Source organism: Tamandua tetradactyla, chromosome 10 (genome assembly GCF_023851605.1).
Source record: "Tamandua tetradactyla isolate mTamTet1 chromosome 10, mTamTet1.pri, whole genome shotgun sequence".
Taxonomy (NCBI): Eukaryota; Metazoa; Chordata; class Mammalia; order Pilosa; family Myrmecophagidae; genus Tamandua; species Tamandua tetradactyla.
In genome coordinates this window covers 52,011,365-52,030,423 of record NC_135336.1, presented here as the reverse complement: position 1 = coordinate 52,030,423, position 19,059 = coordinate 52,011,365, and the positions used below count along the sequence as shown (strand labels likewise).

Genomic DNA, 19,059 nt, shown 5'->3' with positions numbered 1-19,059 from the left:
GAGATCTTTCCATAAACAACTTTGATTCTTTTTTGCAGCTTGAAAAATGTACCATAATATATTTAACCAGTCTCCTCTTGAGGGACAGTGTCATTTCCCATCCTTTGCCATTCCCAACACTGCTGCAATGAGTAACTCTTTCCTAAGTCATTTTTCTCTTGCATGTATATCTACAGGGTCAGTTTTAAGAGCTGGTTGTGGTTGTGTGGATTTTTTTTTTTTTAACTTGTTAATACTGTTCATGTGCTGTTCTCTGATCATCCACGATTCCTGCTGCTTCTGCTCTGCTTCTCATATACAAAGTAACAGATGCTTCAGCTCAATCTTGGTCTGCAGTTCAAAAGCATTAAAGGACTCCCCACTGACATTATATGGGTCTCTGACCTATCACTGTAGGTTAGGAAGCAGGCAACTCAGTACATAGCAACAAACAGAGTAAGCACTTGAAACTGTTCTCTATTAGACACTGGATTTTAGTTAACTGGCTCTACTTGCTGTTTCCCTAAAATGTCCCTGCCTATCTCTCTTTCTTCCTTTGCACAGAGTAGCTTCACTCTGTTCTCTGCCTCTCCAAATTATTGCATCCCTCAAGACTGAGCTCACATACTATTGCATCCATGGAACTTCTTGATTTGTGCTCCCTTCTGCTAAAAATAATCTAGATTCCACTGAGTACTCTCACGGTACATGTTTTTTTCTACCCTGGAACACATTTCAGTATCTGTGCAATTCTCCTAATTTATCTACTAGTTAGTAATGTCCTAAGTGCAAGGATAGTGCTTTATTTTGATTGCTTATTCTCCCAAGTAGCCTAGCATGGTGTCTTACATATACTAATGAATGAAAAAGAGCAATATTGATTCTATTCTTGTCTGATATGAGGGGCAGGGGAGTTCTTACTTTTAATGTGGAAATCACCCCTGCCCTGTACATTCTCACTCATTTTTAAAAGAATTATAAATGCCTTTTTCTCTGTCCTAGGAATATTTTTAAGAGTCTAGCACCATAAAGCCTTGCATTCTCAGTGAATGCTCCTATGACCTCCTGTGAAATGAGAGTGCCATTCCATCCTGTATTTATTCTTTTGTCAGCATTGGCAGGACCAATATGTGGTCTCTATCACAGCACAACCAAACATCTTTTCTGATAAATTCAACTTTAATTTACAACTATATATATATTCATTGACTGTAATCTCCAGTACAGTTTTAATTATAGAGTCTTTAGAGGATAGTGCAGTAAACTCTTATGCATTTGATTCAACATTGCAGGGACATGTTAGGGAAACATGAATAAAGGGCATTCAGGCAACTCTGCATCCTGACTGGGATGTTACTGAATTATGGCTGCCCCATATGGTGATTGCTTTCTCCTTTTCATGCTGTCAGGTGTTTGAAGAACCTTCCATCAGCCTTTTTGCTTTGGAACATTGTGAGGGAAGAGAGTTACACCTAGAAGAGGCTGTGAACTCTGTCCTGAACAAGGACCTGCACTTCTATACCCAGTCTGTGTGGGTAAAAAGTGGCCTGTAAGTATGGACTGGTTAAGTCACCATTTTACGACGGAGTCCAACTGTTTATTTTTATTCCTTCACTACTGTTGTGTTTTGGCCAGGCGGTGCTCGTACTCTCTTTCAGTATAATAATAGTGATTTCTGTTTAAATAAGAGAAGACCGTGGGTCATGTCTAGTATATAGTAATATGCAGTGGTCTCGGGGGGAGGGGTGCTTTGGGGGGAGGGTCACCATGTGGTCAGGGCACAGATTACTGAGTGGGTGCACCAGATGACCTCAACCAGTTGATCCCACGTTCCTTTCAGGAGAAACCTGACTAAATCAGTAACTTTGATTGGTTAGGACTGTTACTTGCTTAAGGTTAGTGACTAAAAGATTGAATGTTTTCTTGTATTTTGATTTGGCATCTTCTATGTTCCAGAACTGTTGGCTCATTTTCATGCAGAGTACAGTAGTGGACCCGGCCTGCCTAGCGGTGTTGCTGTTTCATTTAGATACAAGTCAGGGGGTGGATCCAGGCTGTTTGGGGCCTGCATTTTTACAATTTAGAAAGCCCTTTATAAGAAAAAAAATGCAGAATTTTGGCTACGGTGTTTTATGGTGTTGCCATCAACATCGTGACATAAGACATCCCCTGAAAAACTGCCCCAGAGCTTTAATGAATTAAAGGACAAACTCCTTGCTTAGAACTCTGGAGGATTGTTAAGACTGGAGAATGACTCCAAAAACGGAGAATTCCGTCCCAGAGGCTCGTCAGTCTGGTTCTCCGCCTCACTCCATCGGGCCAGCTTGGTAGTCACATCAAGGAAGCACTGCCCAGCTCCCTCCCATTGCAGACTGAACCACTAGACACACTGCAGTGAGTGAGAACTCCACACATATCCAAGCACTGGGACTTAAGTCTGCAGGGACCCAGGACAGAACAGGAGCTGCTGCAGAGCATGATGCATACAAAAGAGCCCTGAGGGGAGCAGGAGTCAGGGTGGAGTGGGGGGACCCCAGATAGAAAGGCTGGTAAGAACTGTTGTGCCCTCATTCAGTCTAGTTTTAGTCAGCTGGACACCTAAAGGAAAAAAGATTTTTTGGAAGTGGCCTACCTTTCTGGACTGACCCCATATGGCTCCCCAGGGTCGGATACCCTAAAGGGAAAGAAACTGGAGGCAGAAAAGCCTCAAAGAAAAAAATATAAAAGAGTGATAAATTGAATTGTTGCAAGATAGAACAGCTTCTAGAACTGAAAAATATGAGTAAAACAGAGAAGTAATTGAGGGAGAGATTTTATAAAAATCATAAGGGCAGGGGAGAAGAATTTACACAAAAGCAAACAGAATAGATCAAGATTCCTAAGCTCTTTCCTGGAGGTGAAACAATTGCTCCAAAAGTGCAATCTTAAAAATTGCACTACAAATCCATGGTAAGAATCAGATGAAGAAGAGCTGAGAAAATCTGAACAGTTAAACACTGGCTATTCTAAAGGTTTAGAATAAGTTGGACCAAGTGTCAAGGAAAAGCCTTAACATAAAGCCAATCAACAGTAAAACCCTAGACAAGAAGGAGAAATGGACCTTCAGAGTTAACTCATGGAGATAATCAGATGCCAAGACATCAGCAAAAATGGCTCAGTCAAGGAAACAAACTGAAACTTCATAGGAAACTCAGAAGTTGGAAAACTAATCAAAGATGTTCAAAAAAATCTCCTGAACAATTCAAGGAGATGAAGAAAACTATGCATAAAGAGATAAGGGATATTCAGAAGACAATGTGTGAGCATAAAGAAGATTCAAAAGTATAAAAAAAATTCAAATTATAGGATGAAAGGCACAACAGTAGAGAAAGCATAAAATAATAAACTGGCTGGCTTATAAAAAAAATACACTACAGGTATACAACAGCAGATTTGAAGGATGATAAAAAGATATATCATGCAAATGGTAACCAAAGCAGGGTATAACATCAACATCTAAAAATCAGTAGTGTTTCTATACACTAGTAATGATAAACTAAGAGGAAATCAAGAAAAAAAAATCCCATTTACAATACCAACTAAAAGAAAAATATCTAGGAATAAATTTAACCAAGGACTTAAGGACTTGTACACAGAAAAATACAAAGCATTGCTGAAAGAAATCAAAGAAGACTAAATAAATGGAAGGACATTCTACATTCATGGATTGGAAGACAGCACGAAAATGTCTAACCTTCCCAAAATGATTTCCACATTCAAAGCAATCCTAGTCAAAATGCCAACATCCTACTTTGCAAAAGTGGAAAACCCAACTATCAGATTTAATCAGGTGATGGGCCCCAGATAGCCAAAAACATCTTGAAGAAGAAAAATGAATTTGGAGGACTCGCGCGTCCTGATTCTTAAGCATATTGCAAAATTACAGTGGTCTGAACTGCATGGAACTGACACAGGGATGGATATATCAACCAATGGAATCAGAAACAGACCATCACATCTATGGCAATTGATCTTTGCTAAGACTGCCAAATTCACTCAATTGGTAAAGAATAATCCCTTCAACAAGTGTTTGGGGAGGGGAACTGGATATACATATGGAAAAGAACAAAACAGGACCTGTTTCTCACACCGTATACAGAAGTTAACTCAAAACAGATCAAAGACCTAAGTATAAAAGGCCGGAATATAAACTCCTGGAAGAAAATATAGAGAAACATATTCAGGATCTTGGGTTAGGCAATGGTTTTACACCCAAAGCCAAAGCAACAAAATAAAAAATAGATAAGTTGGGACCACCTCAAAATTAAAAGCTTTGTTTATCAAAGGACTTTTTTCACAAATGTAAAAAGACAATCAGTTCAATGGGAGAAAATATTTGGAAACTACATATATGATAAGAGTGTAATATATAAAGAAATATTACAACTCAACAATATAAAGTCAATCCAATTAAAAAATGGGCAAATGTCTTGAATAGACATTTTTCCAAAGAGGAAAAGAGTGCTCAACCTCACTAGCTATTAGGGAGATGCCTGCCTGCCTCCCTCCCTGCTGAATGGTTACTATTAAAAAAAAAAAAAAAAAAAAAACAGAAAATAGCAAGTATTGAGTAGGATGTGGAGAAATATGGGAATACTCATGCATTGCTGGTGGGAATGTAAAATGATGCAGCCACCGTGGAAGACAGTTTGGCAGTTCCGCAGGAAGCTAAATATAGAATAACCTTATGATCCTGCAATCCCACTATTAGGTATCTACCCAAAATAATTGAAAGCAGGTGCTCGAAGAGATATTGCACACCAGTGTTCATAGTAGCATTATTCCCAATTGTCAAAAGATGGAAGCAACCTAAGTGCCCATCAACCGATGAATAAACAAAATGTAGTGTATTCATACAATGGAATAATATTCAGCTGTAAAAAGTAATAATCCAGATGCATGCAACAAATGAATGAACTTTGAGGACAGTATGCTCACTGAAATAAGCCATGCACAAAAGGACAAATTCTAGAAGATTTCACTAATATGAACTATTATAATAACAAACTCACAGAGTTAGAATCTAGAATATAGGTTACCGTATAACTTTTATGGTATACGGGATAAAATGGGGATGTAGAATGGGGAGCTGATGTTTAATTTGTGCAGAATTTCTATTTAGGTTGATTGTAAAGGTTTGGAAAAGGATGAAGGTGATGGTGTGATGGTAGCACATTATTAGGAATATAATTAACAGTGCTAATTTAGCATGTGGATGTGGTTGAGAGGGGACGGTTTGAGTTGTGTATGTTAGAATGAAAGTTAGAAGATAAAACATGGGACTGTATAAAATAGTGAACCCTGTTGTGGATGATGGACTGGGGTTAACAGTACAAGGGGAAGGATGTTCTTTCCTGAATTAGAGCAAATGTATGACACTAATACAATGGGTTAATAATAGGGTGTGGAATATAGGAAAAATACACTTAATGTACTCTATGGACTATTGTTGACAGTTATATTTTAATATTCTTTCAGACTAATGCAAAGTGTCAATAGGAGGGTATTGTGGAACTTTGTCATTTTTACGTGACTTTTCTGTAAACCTACAACTTTTCTATTTCAAAATAATAATTTTAAAAAGTATTCTAAGTGAAAGAAACCAGACACAAAATACTGCATATTGTATGATTCCATTTATGTAATATATAAATGTAAATATAGAAACAGAAATAGATCAGTGGTTATGTAGGGATGGGGGAAAAATAGAGGGATTGAGTGGTGGCTGCTGAGGGGTATGGCGTTTTCTTTTTGGAGTAATGAAAATGTTCTAAAATTGTGGTGACGAATGCACAACTCTGTGAATATACTAAAAGCTATTGATTATACACTTCAGATGGATTGTATGGTATGTGAATATCTCTTACAGAACTCCTTTTAAAACTTATGCCTACAAGAATTAGGTATAAGCTTGCACGTTTATTTAGAACAAGGATGGTAAGAGACCTGCAAATGAGGGGCCCTCAAGTTGAAGCTGTATTTGCTTCATGGAAAATCTGTTTCTCAGACAAGTCTGCAGAGGTGGACAGCCTGCCCCTGTCCTTGCCCCTTCAGTGTTTTGATACCAAAAGTCAACTAAAAAAGAACAATTGCAGCTCTTGATGGTTAAAATAAAGATGAGATTTTGTTTTCTTTTAGCCTTTTAAATTGTGATATCAGCTCTTTCCTTGCATAACTATTTAGGAATAATGAAAGAGAAAGCAAGAATATAAATTAATTTGAAAATTAGGTCAACTATTAGAATCAATGACAGTTTTACTATTCATTCACATATACAGTTAAAATTTTTATTTGCAAAGCATTTCACATGGTTTGGAGTTTACTAAATGGTATATTCATTTACTCTAATCATCATCAGATGCCAGTTTTTATTTGCCACCTAATTATGTTTGAGCTAACTTTTACAACCCTGTGATACAGGACTTTTAAGATATTTTTATACATTTCTTTATTTAAATTTCTAAGTAAAATTGATGCTTATCATTGAGTCACCTCTGAAGATTTCTCACCTTCTTATTGCACTCTTTTGTGGAAAACTGGCAGAATTTTACCTTGACACTATTTTTCCCCCTTTGTCTTATTCTCAGCACGCACTCACTATTCTGTATTCCCTGTAAGAGAGTTGGTACATGGGGCAAGAAATAGTGAAGGTCAATGAAGATTTTCCTAGGCTCCTAGAATAATACTCAATGCACAGCCAGCTACCCTTAGTGACAGTTTTTGTTTTTCCATCCTCCTACTGTTCCATGTCTTTGATCTGTGACAGCAGTGAGGGGTGTGCCTTTATGCACCATCCCCCACAGCTTTCCCGATGGTGGAATTCATTTAGATTGAAATATAGTTAAGTGCGGTTCCTTAAAATCTTCCCTAGATTTTTTTTTTTTTTGCAAGGCAACACAGGCATTTATTTGAGGTCTTGGAATTGCACTTTGGGGAGCATAGTTCCAGGTAGCAACCCATATTGTGTCCCATCTTGGCACTTCTAGATAAGGGTTTTTAAAGGAAAAGAAGATTGAACAAGTTGTTTGTAGATGGTGATACTTGGGGTGCTACAAATGTCTTACGGGTTAATAGTTAACTGTGTTCTTTATCTTGTTAGTTTATCTGGCTAGTTTATGGTGTCTGGATGTCTGTAGATTTTGTTGTTGTTCTTAATGCAATTTTGGGATGTATGCACATATCATATAATCATCCAAAGTGTACAATCGTCATGTACTGTGCTTTCACCACAATTTCTGAACATTCTCACTACTCCAAAAAAAAAAATACATATAAGAATAAAAATAAAAACAAAAATGAAAAGGAACACCAAAAATATCCTATACCCCTTACCCCCCCCATTATTTTTTGTTGCCTAGATGTTATAACTGAAATTTCCCTGCCTACTTAAGAATCTGCATAGCTAGAAAAGTAGAGAAGCCTCTCAGAAGCTGACCTCCCTCTGCACTGCTCTGATGGTTTAGATTTGTGTAAACAAGAAGGGGTGTAGGAGGTTTATCCGCCTCGCATATCTATCCTTTAGCCAAGCCTAGTTTCCGCTGGGGAAGAACAGAGTGGACTTTTCCTCCTAGTGGTCTGTTTAGGTCTGTAATCTCTACTTCAATTTCCATAGTTGCATGATGTCTATTTATTAAAAACCCAAACATCAAGGCTTCCTAGATTTTTCTCCTCTCGTCACAACTTGATGCACAATTTGAAGTCTTTTCCTGCATTAACCAAGGTACAAGTCCCTAAGGAGTGTTGCCATTTCCAGGTTTTTAGAGGTTTTCATCTGGAAAACTGAAGGGTTGAAGTCACTGCTGTATAACTGTTTGTAGCTTATGTCCCGAACCCTGGATGAACCTGTTTCTGAGAACTGGACCATCTGACAGGCATCTCATCTCCAAGGTTACTTCACCCTGGGTACAGGGCAGGGTAATGCTGGCACCAATTCTGGCTGCTTTGAACCAAGCAAGACAGCCCCCTCAGTCTCCACTCATGCCTTATTAAAGCACTGTTTATGTGATGTTGACTCTTGCTGAGAATTTCAGGTCCTCAGGTCCTCTGGGTGATCTCTTATTGTTCTCCTTAGTGATCCAGCTTGGTCACTGCCTAAAGCAAAGCTCAACAAGTTTTTTCTGTAAAGGGCCAGAGAGCCAGTATTTTGAGGTGTGGGCCATTCTGTCTCTGTGTAACTACTCCAATTGTCACTGGAGTGCCAAAACCACCATAGACAATCCATGAAGGAATAGGTGTGACTGTGTTCCAATAAATAGGTCTTGAGACTCCACAGACAGTCCAGACATTTATACTTTTTAACTCTGCCACAAGTGAAGGCAGCTTATTGGGGAGGGCTTACAAAGGAGGTAGGCCGTGAGATAAGAGTGGGACAGAAGACTTCTCTGTAGATAATGGTGAACAGTCTTCTGTGGCCTTGAGGCAAGCTGTTGGAGGGAGTTGTGGAAGATGTGTCTAAATGCACCTGAAGCCACTTCTAGAGTGAGGATGAGCCTAAGGGTAGGGAGATTAAACTAGTGCATTTTTACTGGGTTATAGTGTGGGGTTATGGTGTATCATTGAAAGTTAAAAGATTTAGCATTCTCCAAGGAACACAGAATATTTGAGTTGGAGGGGAACCTTGTATTCATTTTGGAGGTAAGAAAACAAAAGAGTCCTAACTGGAATTCACTTCTGACCCCCAACCCGGTGGGCTTTCTTCTTGTCCCCTCTGCTTTTTCTGTTAGAAGAAACTGTGTAATTCTTTAAAGAAAGTTTATAAGCCTAGAAGTTTTAACACATGAACCCAATATAATAGGTGTTTTTGATAAGAGATTGCTTTTTTTGTTTTGAAGTACCCTACTTTTTTTCTCTCTTACTTTCATATAGGTGGATAGCTTATGAAGGATCCAATTTCTTGGGAAGACAAATCCTCCTTGAGCCTAGTGAGATTCCAAATTGGACAGCATTCAGTGGATGGAAAACAGTTGGTTCCCTCCGTCCTATGAAGCAGGTAAAGAGCAAAGAACCAGAAGGTCTGTAAGAATTTGATTTTCTGATAGAAGTGTCATAAATCACAGTAGCTGAAATACCAACCATTTAATTTAGCTTTTCATTTATGTTGGGGTTATGGGTGGCTTTTTAACCAATACAGAAAAAGTCTACAGTTTTTATGTAGAATCTGTAGTTTCCCATTCTACTGGATTTAACTTTGAGACCCAAATATTATTGACCATGTTCACAGAAATGGAAAAATAAGAAATTGTAAGAACTGTGGCAAGCAATGGAAACTAGAATGAACTTTGAGACTGTACTGGTTTTACCTTCTAAGCATTTGGATTTTTTTCCCTACTTACATAATGCTCAGGGTGGCTCCTGATTAAAACAGTATTTATTGCACACCTACTGCTTGTCACTCTTCTGTTCCAAAGCTTCCCACTGTACTTAGGATACAATGTAAACTGTTCAATGTGACCTGTATGATCTGAGCCCCCACACACCCCCATTTCTTTAGGCCCATCTCTCACCAATTTCCTCCTCACTCTCAAGGCTGTGTCACATGCATTAACATGCAGAATGTTTTCCCTCTTAGGCCGTAAGGCACAGCCTGAAGTCTACATTGTTCTTCCCTCACTCTTAACCTGGCTTGTTCTTACTCATTCCTCAAGATTCATCTTAAATGTCAAGTGTTCAAAGCTGCCTTTCCCCACTCACTCCCTCAATCTAAATTAGATCCTGAAAGGCCTGGTTTTTTTTCTTTAAGACACTGTATGCAGTTGGTAAGGATACAGCTATGGTTGGATGGGGCTGTTTCCCACTGTATTGCATGCCGGTGAGGGCAGGGGCTGTGCCTTCTTTACAGGGGCCGTGTCTTCTTTGCCTGTTGCTCTACCCCAAAGTGTCACAATGTGTGACACATGACATGTAGGAGCTCAGGGACTATTTGTGTAATGAAGAAATGAATGAATGTTTGATATTATGCAGAGTGTTTTAGAAGATTTACGGATAGACACAGACATGATTTCTGCCTTATTGAAGCTAAAATTTTTAACACAAAATGCAGAATAGTGCATAATCCTCAAAAAACCACAGGTAACCTTGGTTCAGAAAAGTAAAGTATTAAATATATGTGGGAGTGGTGAAGGGTTCATGGAGGGGGGAAAATTCAAGCTAGGCCCTCAACAATGGGTATGCCCTTAGTACTTCTCTTAAATCCCTTTGGAAACATATTTTCACTTAATTCCACCAACAGTCCTTTGAGATAGGAATTATTATCCCCATTTTCTAGATGGAAAACAGGCTCATAGAGGTAAAGCAGATCGGCTTTACCGATCATACAAGCGTCAGAGCCAGGAATTGAACAGATCTGTTATGTTCTAAAATCTGTGTCCTTACACGTTATCACATTTTACTTTCCTCCAAAATAAAGATCAACATTTATGGAGTGCTCCCGTATATCTTCCAGGCACTGAGCTGAGCACAGCATAATGGATGTGAGTGCTGAGGCTCTGAAATTTAGTTTTGGCACATTAAGTGCTAAGTAAATGGTGGCCAATTAAAAAAAAAAAGTACCCTAATTGGTCTTCTCTTGATGTCTTCACCCACTCAAATCCCATATTCATCCTACCACTTCTCAGTTCTGTTGGTTCAAATCCTAGCCCTGCCATTTGTAAGTTGTGTGACCTCGGGTGAGTCATTTAATCTCCTGGAACCTCAGATTGCTCACTGTTGAAACAGTGTTCACATTACTTAACCTCTCAGTAAAGATTAAATAAGATAATGTATGTAAAGTGGCTGGTACAACATCTGGGTCATATGGCTATGCTAATACACATTTTTAAAGTTTATTATTATCCATCCCTTGGTAGGGAAGAGAATCAGAGATGTTCTAAGGACACCTAAACTTTCTAGGCATGGAGGAAGTAGATCTTGACTTTTATATCTTGCTTATTACTCATTCCCATAGCATGGGGAGATGGATAATCCCACTGAAAAACCATAGTCGAAAGCAAGGTAGAAATGGGAATGGGCTTAGTTTTTACTAGCTGCATAATACTACTAACCCTTTATTGTTAGAAACTTCAGAAGCCATCTTAAATGCAGGATATTTTCTTCATTCTTTCAATGGTGGTTCTATGCTAAGGAAGAAGGATGTCCCTGCCCTCTTGTTCTGGGTCCTGAGATTGAATATATTTAGAATAACCTCTAGTTTTATATAGAAGTCTTTTGACAAGTAAAATTATTCATGTTATTTTTCTTGCATTGTGCTTTTAGGAACTACCTAATTCATAATCTGATTAAAGATTTAATTTCAAAGTCTTATTATTAAAGTCATTTCCCCTGTTGTTTATTTAAATCACAGCTTTATAACCCAACAAAGGAATTCTAGGTTTCTAAAACAGTATTTTGGGTCACATTTAACTTTTTGACAAAGCTATTTGTGCTTTAGTTCGTGGTCTTTAGAAATACAGGATATGATCCTCTTTGAGGCTGGGAATTAGAAGTCACTAAGGTACTTAAAATGCATATTGTTGTTTTTAAGTATAATTACAGAGGAGTCAGACTACAAATGTATAATAAGGGTAATTAGTACCTGGCTTGCATTAATTGATTAAAATTGTGATGTTTGGTACTAAAGTAATTGGAACCCTCTCATCTGTGAAGGTCGTGCCTGTTTTCTTTTCTATAGTAGGTAATGAAACTGTAATAAGATATACAGAACCCACAAGAGTTCATAATAATTGGAGGGGGAGACCTGGCTAAATTATAAAATTTAAGTACATTACTGTTGCATTATAAATGTGAAAGTAGTGGTTTGAAATATTTAAAACATGCTGCCATGTAGAGGTCTTATTCACCTGCTTTAAATGACTAGATAATAATGTGTCCTGTTGTTTGTGCCTGTAAATACTGAGAATGTTTATTTCCTTAGGAAGGCTAAATATGGCAGCCTTTTAACAAAATTCAGCCAGCCTCTTACTCAGCTATCATAAGTTTCAATATAGTAGACTATTCATTGTTGGTCTTACCATCGTCTCATGCTACATTTGCATAGCACTTACATTTCTTGTAGTGAAAGTGCTCACTTATTTAACAACAGATCATTTATTATTACTTATTGGAACGCCAACACCCAACGCAAGGCAGAATGTTGAATGTCCTGTATTTTACATTAAGGCTGATGACCTGAGTCATAAGGCTGATAGAATGGTTTCTGTTGAGTTTCAATCATGTGCCCTGCCCTTTCACCATCTTTCTTGATTCACACTTACACTTTTAGAAGTAGTCTGTTATTTCCTATCTAAGAATAACTAGTGCATTTTAATTTCACTACAGGCCTTAGAAAGCATCCTTAACCAGGAGCCTCTTAACCAGAGGATACTTCTTGTTTTGGCCTTATTTGCAAGATTTGGCTCACAACTTTCTTAAAGAGTGCCGATTATTAATTCTGACAAATTATATAATGACACAAAGCATTTGGCATATACTCAGTGCTGAATAAATATTAGCTACTATTCTTAGAGGCAAGACCCAGATTTAATATTTTAAATTAAAACTTCCTATTACATTCCAGACCCAGGGGATGAAGTCCTTTGCTACCCAATTTTAAAATTCTTAAGCAGTAACTGAATGCGTGGTCTCTTCCTTTAAAGAAGTATAAAGTTCTTATGTAAACAAAGAAATTATTACAGCTCCCAGAGTACTCATTTGGCCAACAGTCACTTGGCAGCTAATCATAACTTAAGATAATATAGTATGTCTGATTATTATATTTATCTTTACTAAATTGTAAATTTCCTATAGGCAGTATCTTTCTTATTCTTACTCTACTACCTCCTCCTTCATAGCAGGAATACCCTAGTTATTGAGTGAAACTCATCAAGTATATAATTAATCACTACTCTTTTGCCACATGGAGTTCTAATGAAAACTTAGAACCCTTATAAAAGGGTACTCTTCAGAAAACTATAATATTCCCAACTTAAGCTGTGTGCTCAATAGCCTAAGGACTTGTCAATTAAAAATATTAATTCATACAGTGCCTTCCCGGTGCCTGCCCATGTTAAAAAAAAAAAAAATTCATTCATACACATTTGCTAAATGAAACTGACATAAAAAATGCCAAGCTAGTCAACTCTTAGGTTCCCTTCAAACTTTCCTTTTTTGGGAAGTAATTGATTTCCAGATTCACAAAGTTACTTTTAATTGGCTCTGTCTTCCCTCTGTTATAGCCTGCAGTTTACATCAGAATAAAGAATCAAGCACAGGATGAATATCTGACAGTCACTGGAAACCTAGCTGACACAAGGACAACATCTGTGTGCATTTCTCCCTATAGTGGAAAGAATACTCAGATCTGGCACTACTGCCGAGGACTTTTTAAATCTAAGGTAAACAACCCCATAACCCCTGTCCTTTGGAATTTGGTTGGTTCTTCTGAAAATTAAGAGTCTTGACAAACCAATTGGCATTATAAAATAATTCCTAGAAACTGTTCATTGCATGTTCATATAAATACTGATATGTATATATTACTAAAGCACTTAAGTGAAATGGTTTGGGGGAATTTTTTGACCTAGAAAATCTAGTTTTGATTTTTAAGTAAAAACTATAGTTGTCACATACGATGAATATGCCTACATTATTTTCAAAAATTAAGGATATAAATCACTGTATTGGACAACATGCTTTTGTGAGACATTTCTTACTCGACAGCCCAGATAAGATGAGCTATCTCTGAGATTCTGAACATGTTGAAACCTTTTCATTTTCAAAATGACACTATTGCAATGGAGTTATAGTAGAAGAAAGATATTATTACTGGAAAAAGTTTAGAAGGTAAAATTTAGGTTAGTTTGCTTTTCTGTGACCCTCCATTCTATTTGAGGCTCTGAAGAATAGAACACTAGTTTAAAAACATTACATCCTTATTTTATAATATCACTAATGGGTTATCTAATTTTTCTCCTGCTTCAACAAAAATGAAAAGCATTTCAAAGTAATTATTGTCTAGATATCTTCAGAATACCACCCGATGTTTCTGTATGAAAGCCAAGCTTAACATAATGCATTTTAGGCTAGCAAGGACATCACATATAATTCTAATTCAGCAAACCTTTACTGAACATCTGTTTCAAGATGCAGATGTCCATATAAAAACAAGTGCCTCTATTTCAGTGGGTTTATTTCTGTACCATCTCCTTACCCCAGCCATAAAGAAGACCTTAAAAAAAAAAGTTTACTGAAATTACAATTATGCTGTACCAGTATTCTTTCAGATAAGATATAATCATTTAATGTCTGATTTGTTCACCTACAAGAAAGGAACCCAAGTCAATTTATTTTAGTAAACACAGTACTGCCAGTTTATTTCTTAACCCTTTTAGGCCAGTGATACATGTCTTGATGTGATTGGCGGCCGAGATACACCTGGAGCCAAAGTGGCCCTATGGACTGAACACGGGCAATTTAGGCAGAAGTGGAGACTGAACAAAAATGGAACCATCAGCTCTTATCTCAGTGATCAACTTGTACTTGATGTTAAAGGTGGGCCTCTGATAAAGCTCAGTTGTCTGTGTCCTTGGATCTCAGTTTTACCTGGTAAAGGAAATCCTGATGTATAAGAAATGCTAAGCCAATTTTGTCAGAAAGTGGGGCTATGGATCAAGCAGAAAGAGCCTAAAGAGAAAGTCTAAGTATGTTTTTATTCATTAGTACAATTGCAAAATTTTCATTTGCTACCTGAACGATTCTAAATGGAAGCATCATAAACCATAAAATGAATGCCATCTGTTTCTTTGAAAGACACATTATTAACTTTTTGCTGTGAACTGTCCTGGTCCTTAAAATCCCTCAGTTAAAATTTATGGCAGATATCATTTAACTTTGTTTTTTACTTCGGCAGGGTCAGGCCGATATTATTCATAGGTGTTACTTTAATTGGGTTTGTCATATAGCCATTGTTGGTGCAGAAACAAACACACAGTACCTGACATTCAGCCAGAGCTCACTCTTAGCACTTTGTTCTCAAGAATCTCATTGTTAAGGCACACTGTTTATGCAACCATGTATTATGCCTTTTAGGTTTTCAATTTGAGTCGTAGTAAGATCCAATTTGAGGTGAATAGTGGCTAAGCCTGTTTAAACAGTTTCCAAATTCAGAATGATTTATAAATGACATACTAATCTACCCAAACAGCAGGCTGAACAAAACTGCCTGTAAAATTACTGAGTACCTGCACAAAAAAAATAATCTTTTCTTTTGGAACTTCTATTTTAGGAGGAAATTATTATGACAAGACTCATGTAATTGTAAATCAACCCCTGGAGGGAGAAGAAACACAGAAGTGGGTCATCGAAATATTGTGAGAGAAACAACAACATCCCTAGAAAGAGCAATATATGGAATCACATGTCCCTCATTGTCTTATGCAGTGAAAAAGGAAGCTCTTGTCCTCAAGACTCCTGGATCACGGTGTCTTTTTTCCTCAAGCCAAGACTACTGCTTTTAACCATGAAAAAGCCTAAACTATTCCTGCCAGTTAGTTATTCATTGTTCCTATGAAGAATATAATACATCGAGACAGACTTCAGATTTCTGGGAAAGATTCTATTCCTGATGGATCTCCAGTTTTGGTAAGAAAGTTTCCTAAAGTCTGTATTTTTTTCTTCCATTCCCTAAACATAAAATCCTATTCCCATTAGTCTTTATAGGACACTGATGACACCAATACCCTGTATTAGTTACTAATATACTAGTAGATGCTGTATGAGTGTAAGGCACAGGATGTCACACTTTTGCAAAGAGATTAATCATTTTTAGCAGCATCTGAAAACTTATTTAATAAACCTTCCCATTAAGCTGCTATAAACTTTTTAAAGGTTCTCCACTGAGGCTTTTATAACTAAAGCATTACAAGTATTTATATTTGCAACTGATCCTAGGGAGGGATCTCAGCTTTGCTAGGAAAAGGCACAATTTGGAGTATTTTCTGCAGCCATTCTTTCCTCAGTCCTTCAAAATAAAAAAGCACAAGTAACCTGAGGCCAACCCTAACACTGTAAGTCATAATACAGATTTCCCTCTGGATGACAAGATTCTAACCAGTGGTCACCTATCTTGGTGTGGAGATCTCACCTATCTAGCTTCTACCTGGTCTGTCCTCAAGGAGAAGTATTTATAGAGACCGTATCACCTAAACATAGGAATAGTCAAATTTTTCTTTTTTTCTTTGTGTGCCTGAAGAAAATGAAATTTCAGATATTCAAATAAAAAAAAAGTTTTTGAGCCTTGACCTTACCAATTCACTGTTCAAGTAAAGATGTAATTGATTTCTCTGCTAAATGATAGAAAACTCCAGTTTCTCACTCCCCTTTTAAACAGCTTTTATTGAAGCAAAAATCAGGTAGGAAATCATCTTAACTTAGTTCTGAGTAATCATTACCACCCTTATACAATTTATAAGCATGTTTCCCTTCTGAGTTGGATTTAAACTTACATTGAGGCAACTGTTCCCTTCATCCCCAACTTTTGGCAGACAGCAGAAAAATGTCTGCTCTGTTTTTATATAGAAAGATTAAATTATCCAGTGATATTTTTGAAATATCAATGATGCACTTTAGAATGTAAAATAACAGTAAATAGTTTAATCTCAGACACAAGCCCACTATTTTGAGTATTTTTATAGATACCTGGTCTTTCAATGTAAATACTATTAGGGTTTTTTCCCCCCTCTTCAATCTCAGGCTCTTCTCTTGTCATCTTTAAAGCAGCATATGTAAAAACTTCCTTATGCCTATAGATGTGAGTGCCTCTCACTGGTGTGGCAGTATTATTTAATGAAACTTGTTACAGGAGTAACTTTATTTTAATGGGGCTGGGCGGGGGCTTGTGCATACATAAAGATATGTATATTTTCATTGTAAAAAAGGCTAAAAATTTTTTTCATGTTAATTGTTTAAACATTTTCTAGAGCCAGTCAGGCTCTTTAAAAAAGTTATTTCTTCCAAAGAACATAGCTCAGCAACAACATTTAAATTTAAGTGATACATATATTGGAGTTGTGCATTTTTCTACCACACTGGATTAAATAAAATAGACTTGCCAAAATATGGTTTTGTCACTTTCTGGGATACTTAATCTGCTTTTCAAGTCTTTGTAAGTACACATGGCCATCTGACTATCTGTAACAGGTAGATCTCACGTTAGTAAATAAACAGGTAAAGAAAGGTGCATTCATTCTCTCTTTGGTTCAAGTACATAACCTCACTTTACATTTATTTACATTTACATATTTTTAAAGCATGTACATGTAAAATAGATAGTTGATTCCGCAGAGGCATTAGACTACTTCGATTAAACATTCTGTCCAGAGAGACAATACCAGACTTTCCTTTTCCTCATCTGTATGAAGTTGCAGGTCCTTGACAGAAATAGCTGAACTGTTCCAAATCTGCTTCAGTGCATTCAAATGTGATAAAGGAAAGCGAAGTCCATGAGTCTGGAAAAGGATGAAGTGTTTAGTCAAGTTTCAAGATATGCTATTTATAGTAACTATAATAAGATATCTTATAAAAGTTGCCAACTCCCATATGAAAGCCTAGATGTCAGGAAAGGCATGCTAAATTACATAGTAAGTAATATTAGTCATTTGAAAGGCTTCACAGTTATATAAGGCCTGCCCATAAGGCTACAGGTCCCAGGTGGTATCTTTTAAAACTGATATATCTGCGTGTACATCACAGAACTGACTTAATCATCCCTATACAAGGGCTTTGTCAATTGTGCAAAAAGTCCACAGCAGTCCATAAAAATAAAGGCACATTACCCATAAATCAGAGACAATAGATTTTTCCCAGCCACCACCCAAAATACACAGATATTTATTTTTGGCCAGAACCAACCTCTTTCTCCTCATTTTCCATCATGTGTGTCTCTCTACTGTTCTTTAAGCAATGACAGATGTAAACCATATTTTCTCGTGTTTCATCCTTTAAAAAAACATGTTAAGCCATCAACAACGAAATATTAAGGGTTTCAACACTAGCACGGTTTTTCACTATATCGGCACCAAGAAAAATCTTAAAGCCCTGGTACTTAAGAGAAATCTGTAAAAAAATACTTTTGGCAAAAAAAAAAAGTGTATATTATATATATAATGTTTATTTTCATTTTTTTCACTATGGCCATCTAATAGGTTGCTATTTCTACATAGTGCCTAATATGCATCCTATCTCAGTAAAAACAAAAAAGAGAAAGCCGCTAGAGTGCTCCTTCGAAGAGCATATTCAGGAACTTGATTTAATGAGTAAAAAGCATTCAACTTATTCATTTAATCATACCCATACTGTCTTTTGCTTCAAATTTTTTTTTTACATTGGTATGTATACATTGACAATTTTTGGATACCATGGAGTGAACATAAAGTCTTAAGAAATAAAGCCCAGCTGTGTGATCTATGAAAACTTCCCTGCACTCTCCATCCTATGCAATATAGTTTGTAATCTCTCCCATATGCCCTTTAATCATTCTCTGTCACCTCTCAGACAGAAGCCAAACATCCTGGTCTGACATACAAATGCCTCAAACTAACTGGTTATCAGAATGAGGAGGAGTCTACTCCAGGTCTGGCCCCGATGACTGGAGCAATCTGTTAAGCGGACATCCACGTACTCCTGACTCATCTCCCTTATCATTCATGAGATACCTCCCAAGAAAACTGGTCAGGAGGAACAGAGTGGAGCCATATGGCATGGGACAATTCCCAAACCCTTAAGATCATAGAGGGAACTCTATAAAAACATAAATGCAATGCCTCCCATCCAGAACAGATGAAACCCAGGAAGTTTTAATTTTAAAACATTTTTCAGTTGATTATATAATCAGTTAGCCAGTTTGGGGAACAGCTGGGTTAAGAAGCAAGATGATGGAATGTGAATTTTGTTCTCCATCTTCTACAGTATAGAGATGTCTTATGAAAAATAAACATCACCATAACCACATGTAAAGGTAAATCTAACACGTAGGGGATCGGAGAGTGGACTGAGTTAGGGAGGTTCATGAAC

At 37.1% G+C, this 19,059-nt stretch overlaps 2 protein-coding genes across 7 annotated transcripts in view; one reads left to right on the top strand and one right to left on the bottom strand.

The window, feature by feature from the left end:
- CRYBG3 (crystallin beta-gamma domain containing 3) overlaps positions 1–16,577 on the top strand; it is a 130,981-nt gene extending 114,404 nt beyond the window's left edge. For both annotated transcript variants that reach the window (XM_077118641.1, XM_077118642.1), the window contains 5 exons: positions 1,389–1,528; positions 8,884–9,007; positions 13,227–13,385; positions 14,382–14,541; positions 15,275–16,577. In XM_077118641.1, the coding sequence (XP_076974756.1) occupies positions 1,389–1,528; positions 8,884–9,007; positions 13,227–13,385; positions 14,382–14,541; positions 15,275–15,363 (672 nt within the window). In that variant the 3' untranslated portion in view covers positions 15,364–16,577. The remainder of the gene's footprint in view (positions 1–1,388; positions 1,529–8,883; positions 9,008–13,226; positions 13,386–14,381; positions 14,542–15,274) is intronic.
- RIOX2 (ribosomal oxygenase 2) overlaps positions 14,333–19,059 on the bottom strand; it is a 29,412-nt gene continuing 24,685 nt past the window's right edge. For 4 of the 5 annotated variants that reach the window (XM_077118646.1, XM_077118643.1, XM_077118645.1 and 1 more), the window contains 2 exons: positions 17,899–17,985; positions 14,334–17,495 (listed from right to left, as the gene is read on the bottom strand). In XM_077118646.1, coding sequence (XP_076974761.1) covers positions 17,337–17,495; positions 17,899–17,985 — 246 coding nt within the window. In that variant the 3' untranslated portion in view covers positions 14,334–17,336. Of the gene's footprint in view, positions 17,496–17,898; positions 17,986–19,059 lie in introns of all 5 variants that reach the window. The other variant, XM_077118644.1, reaches the window with a different exon arrangement.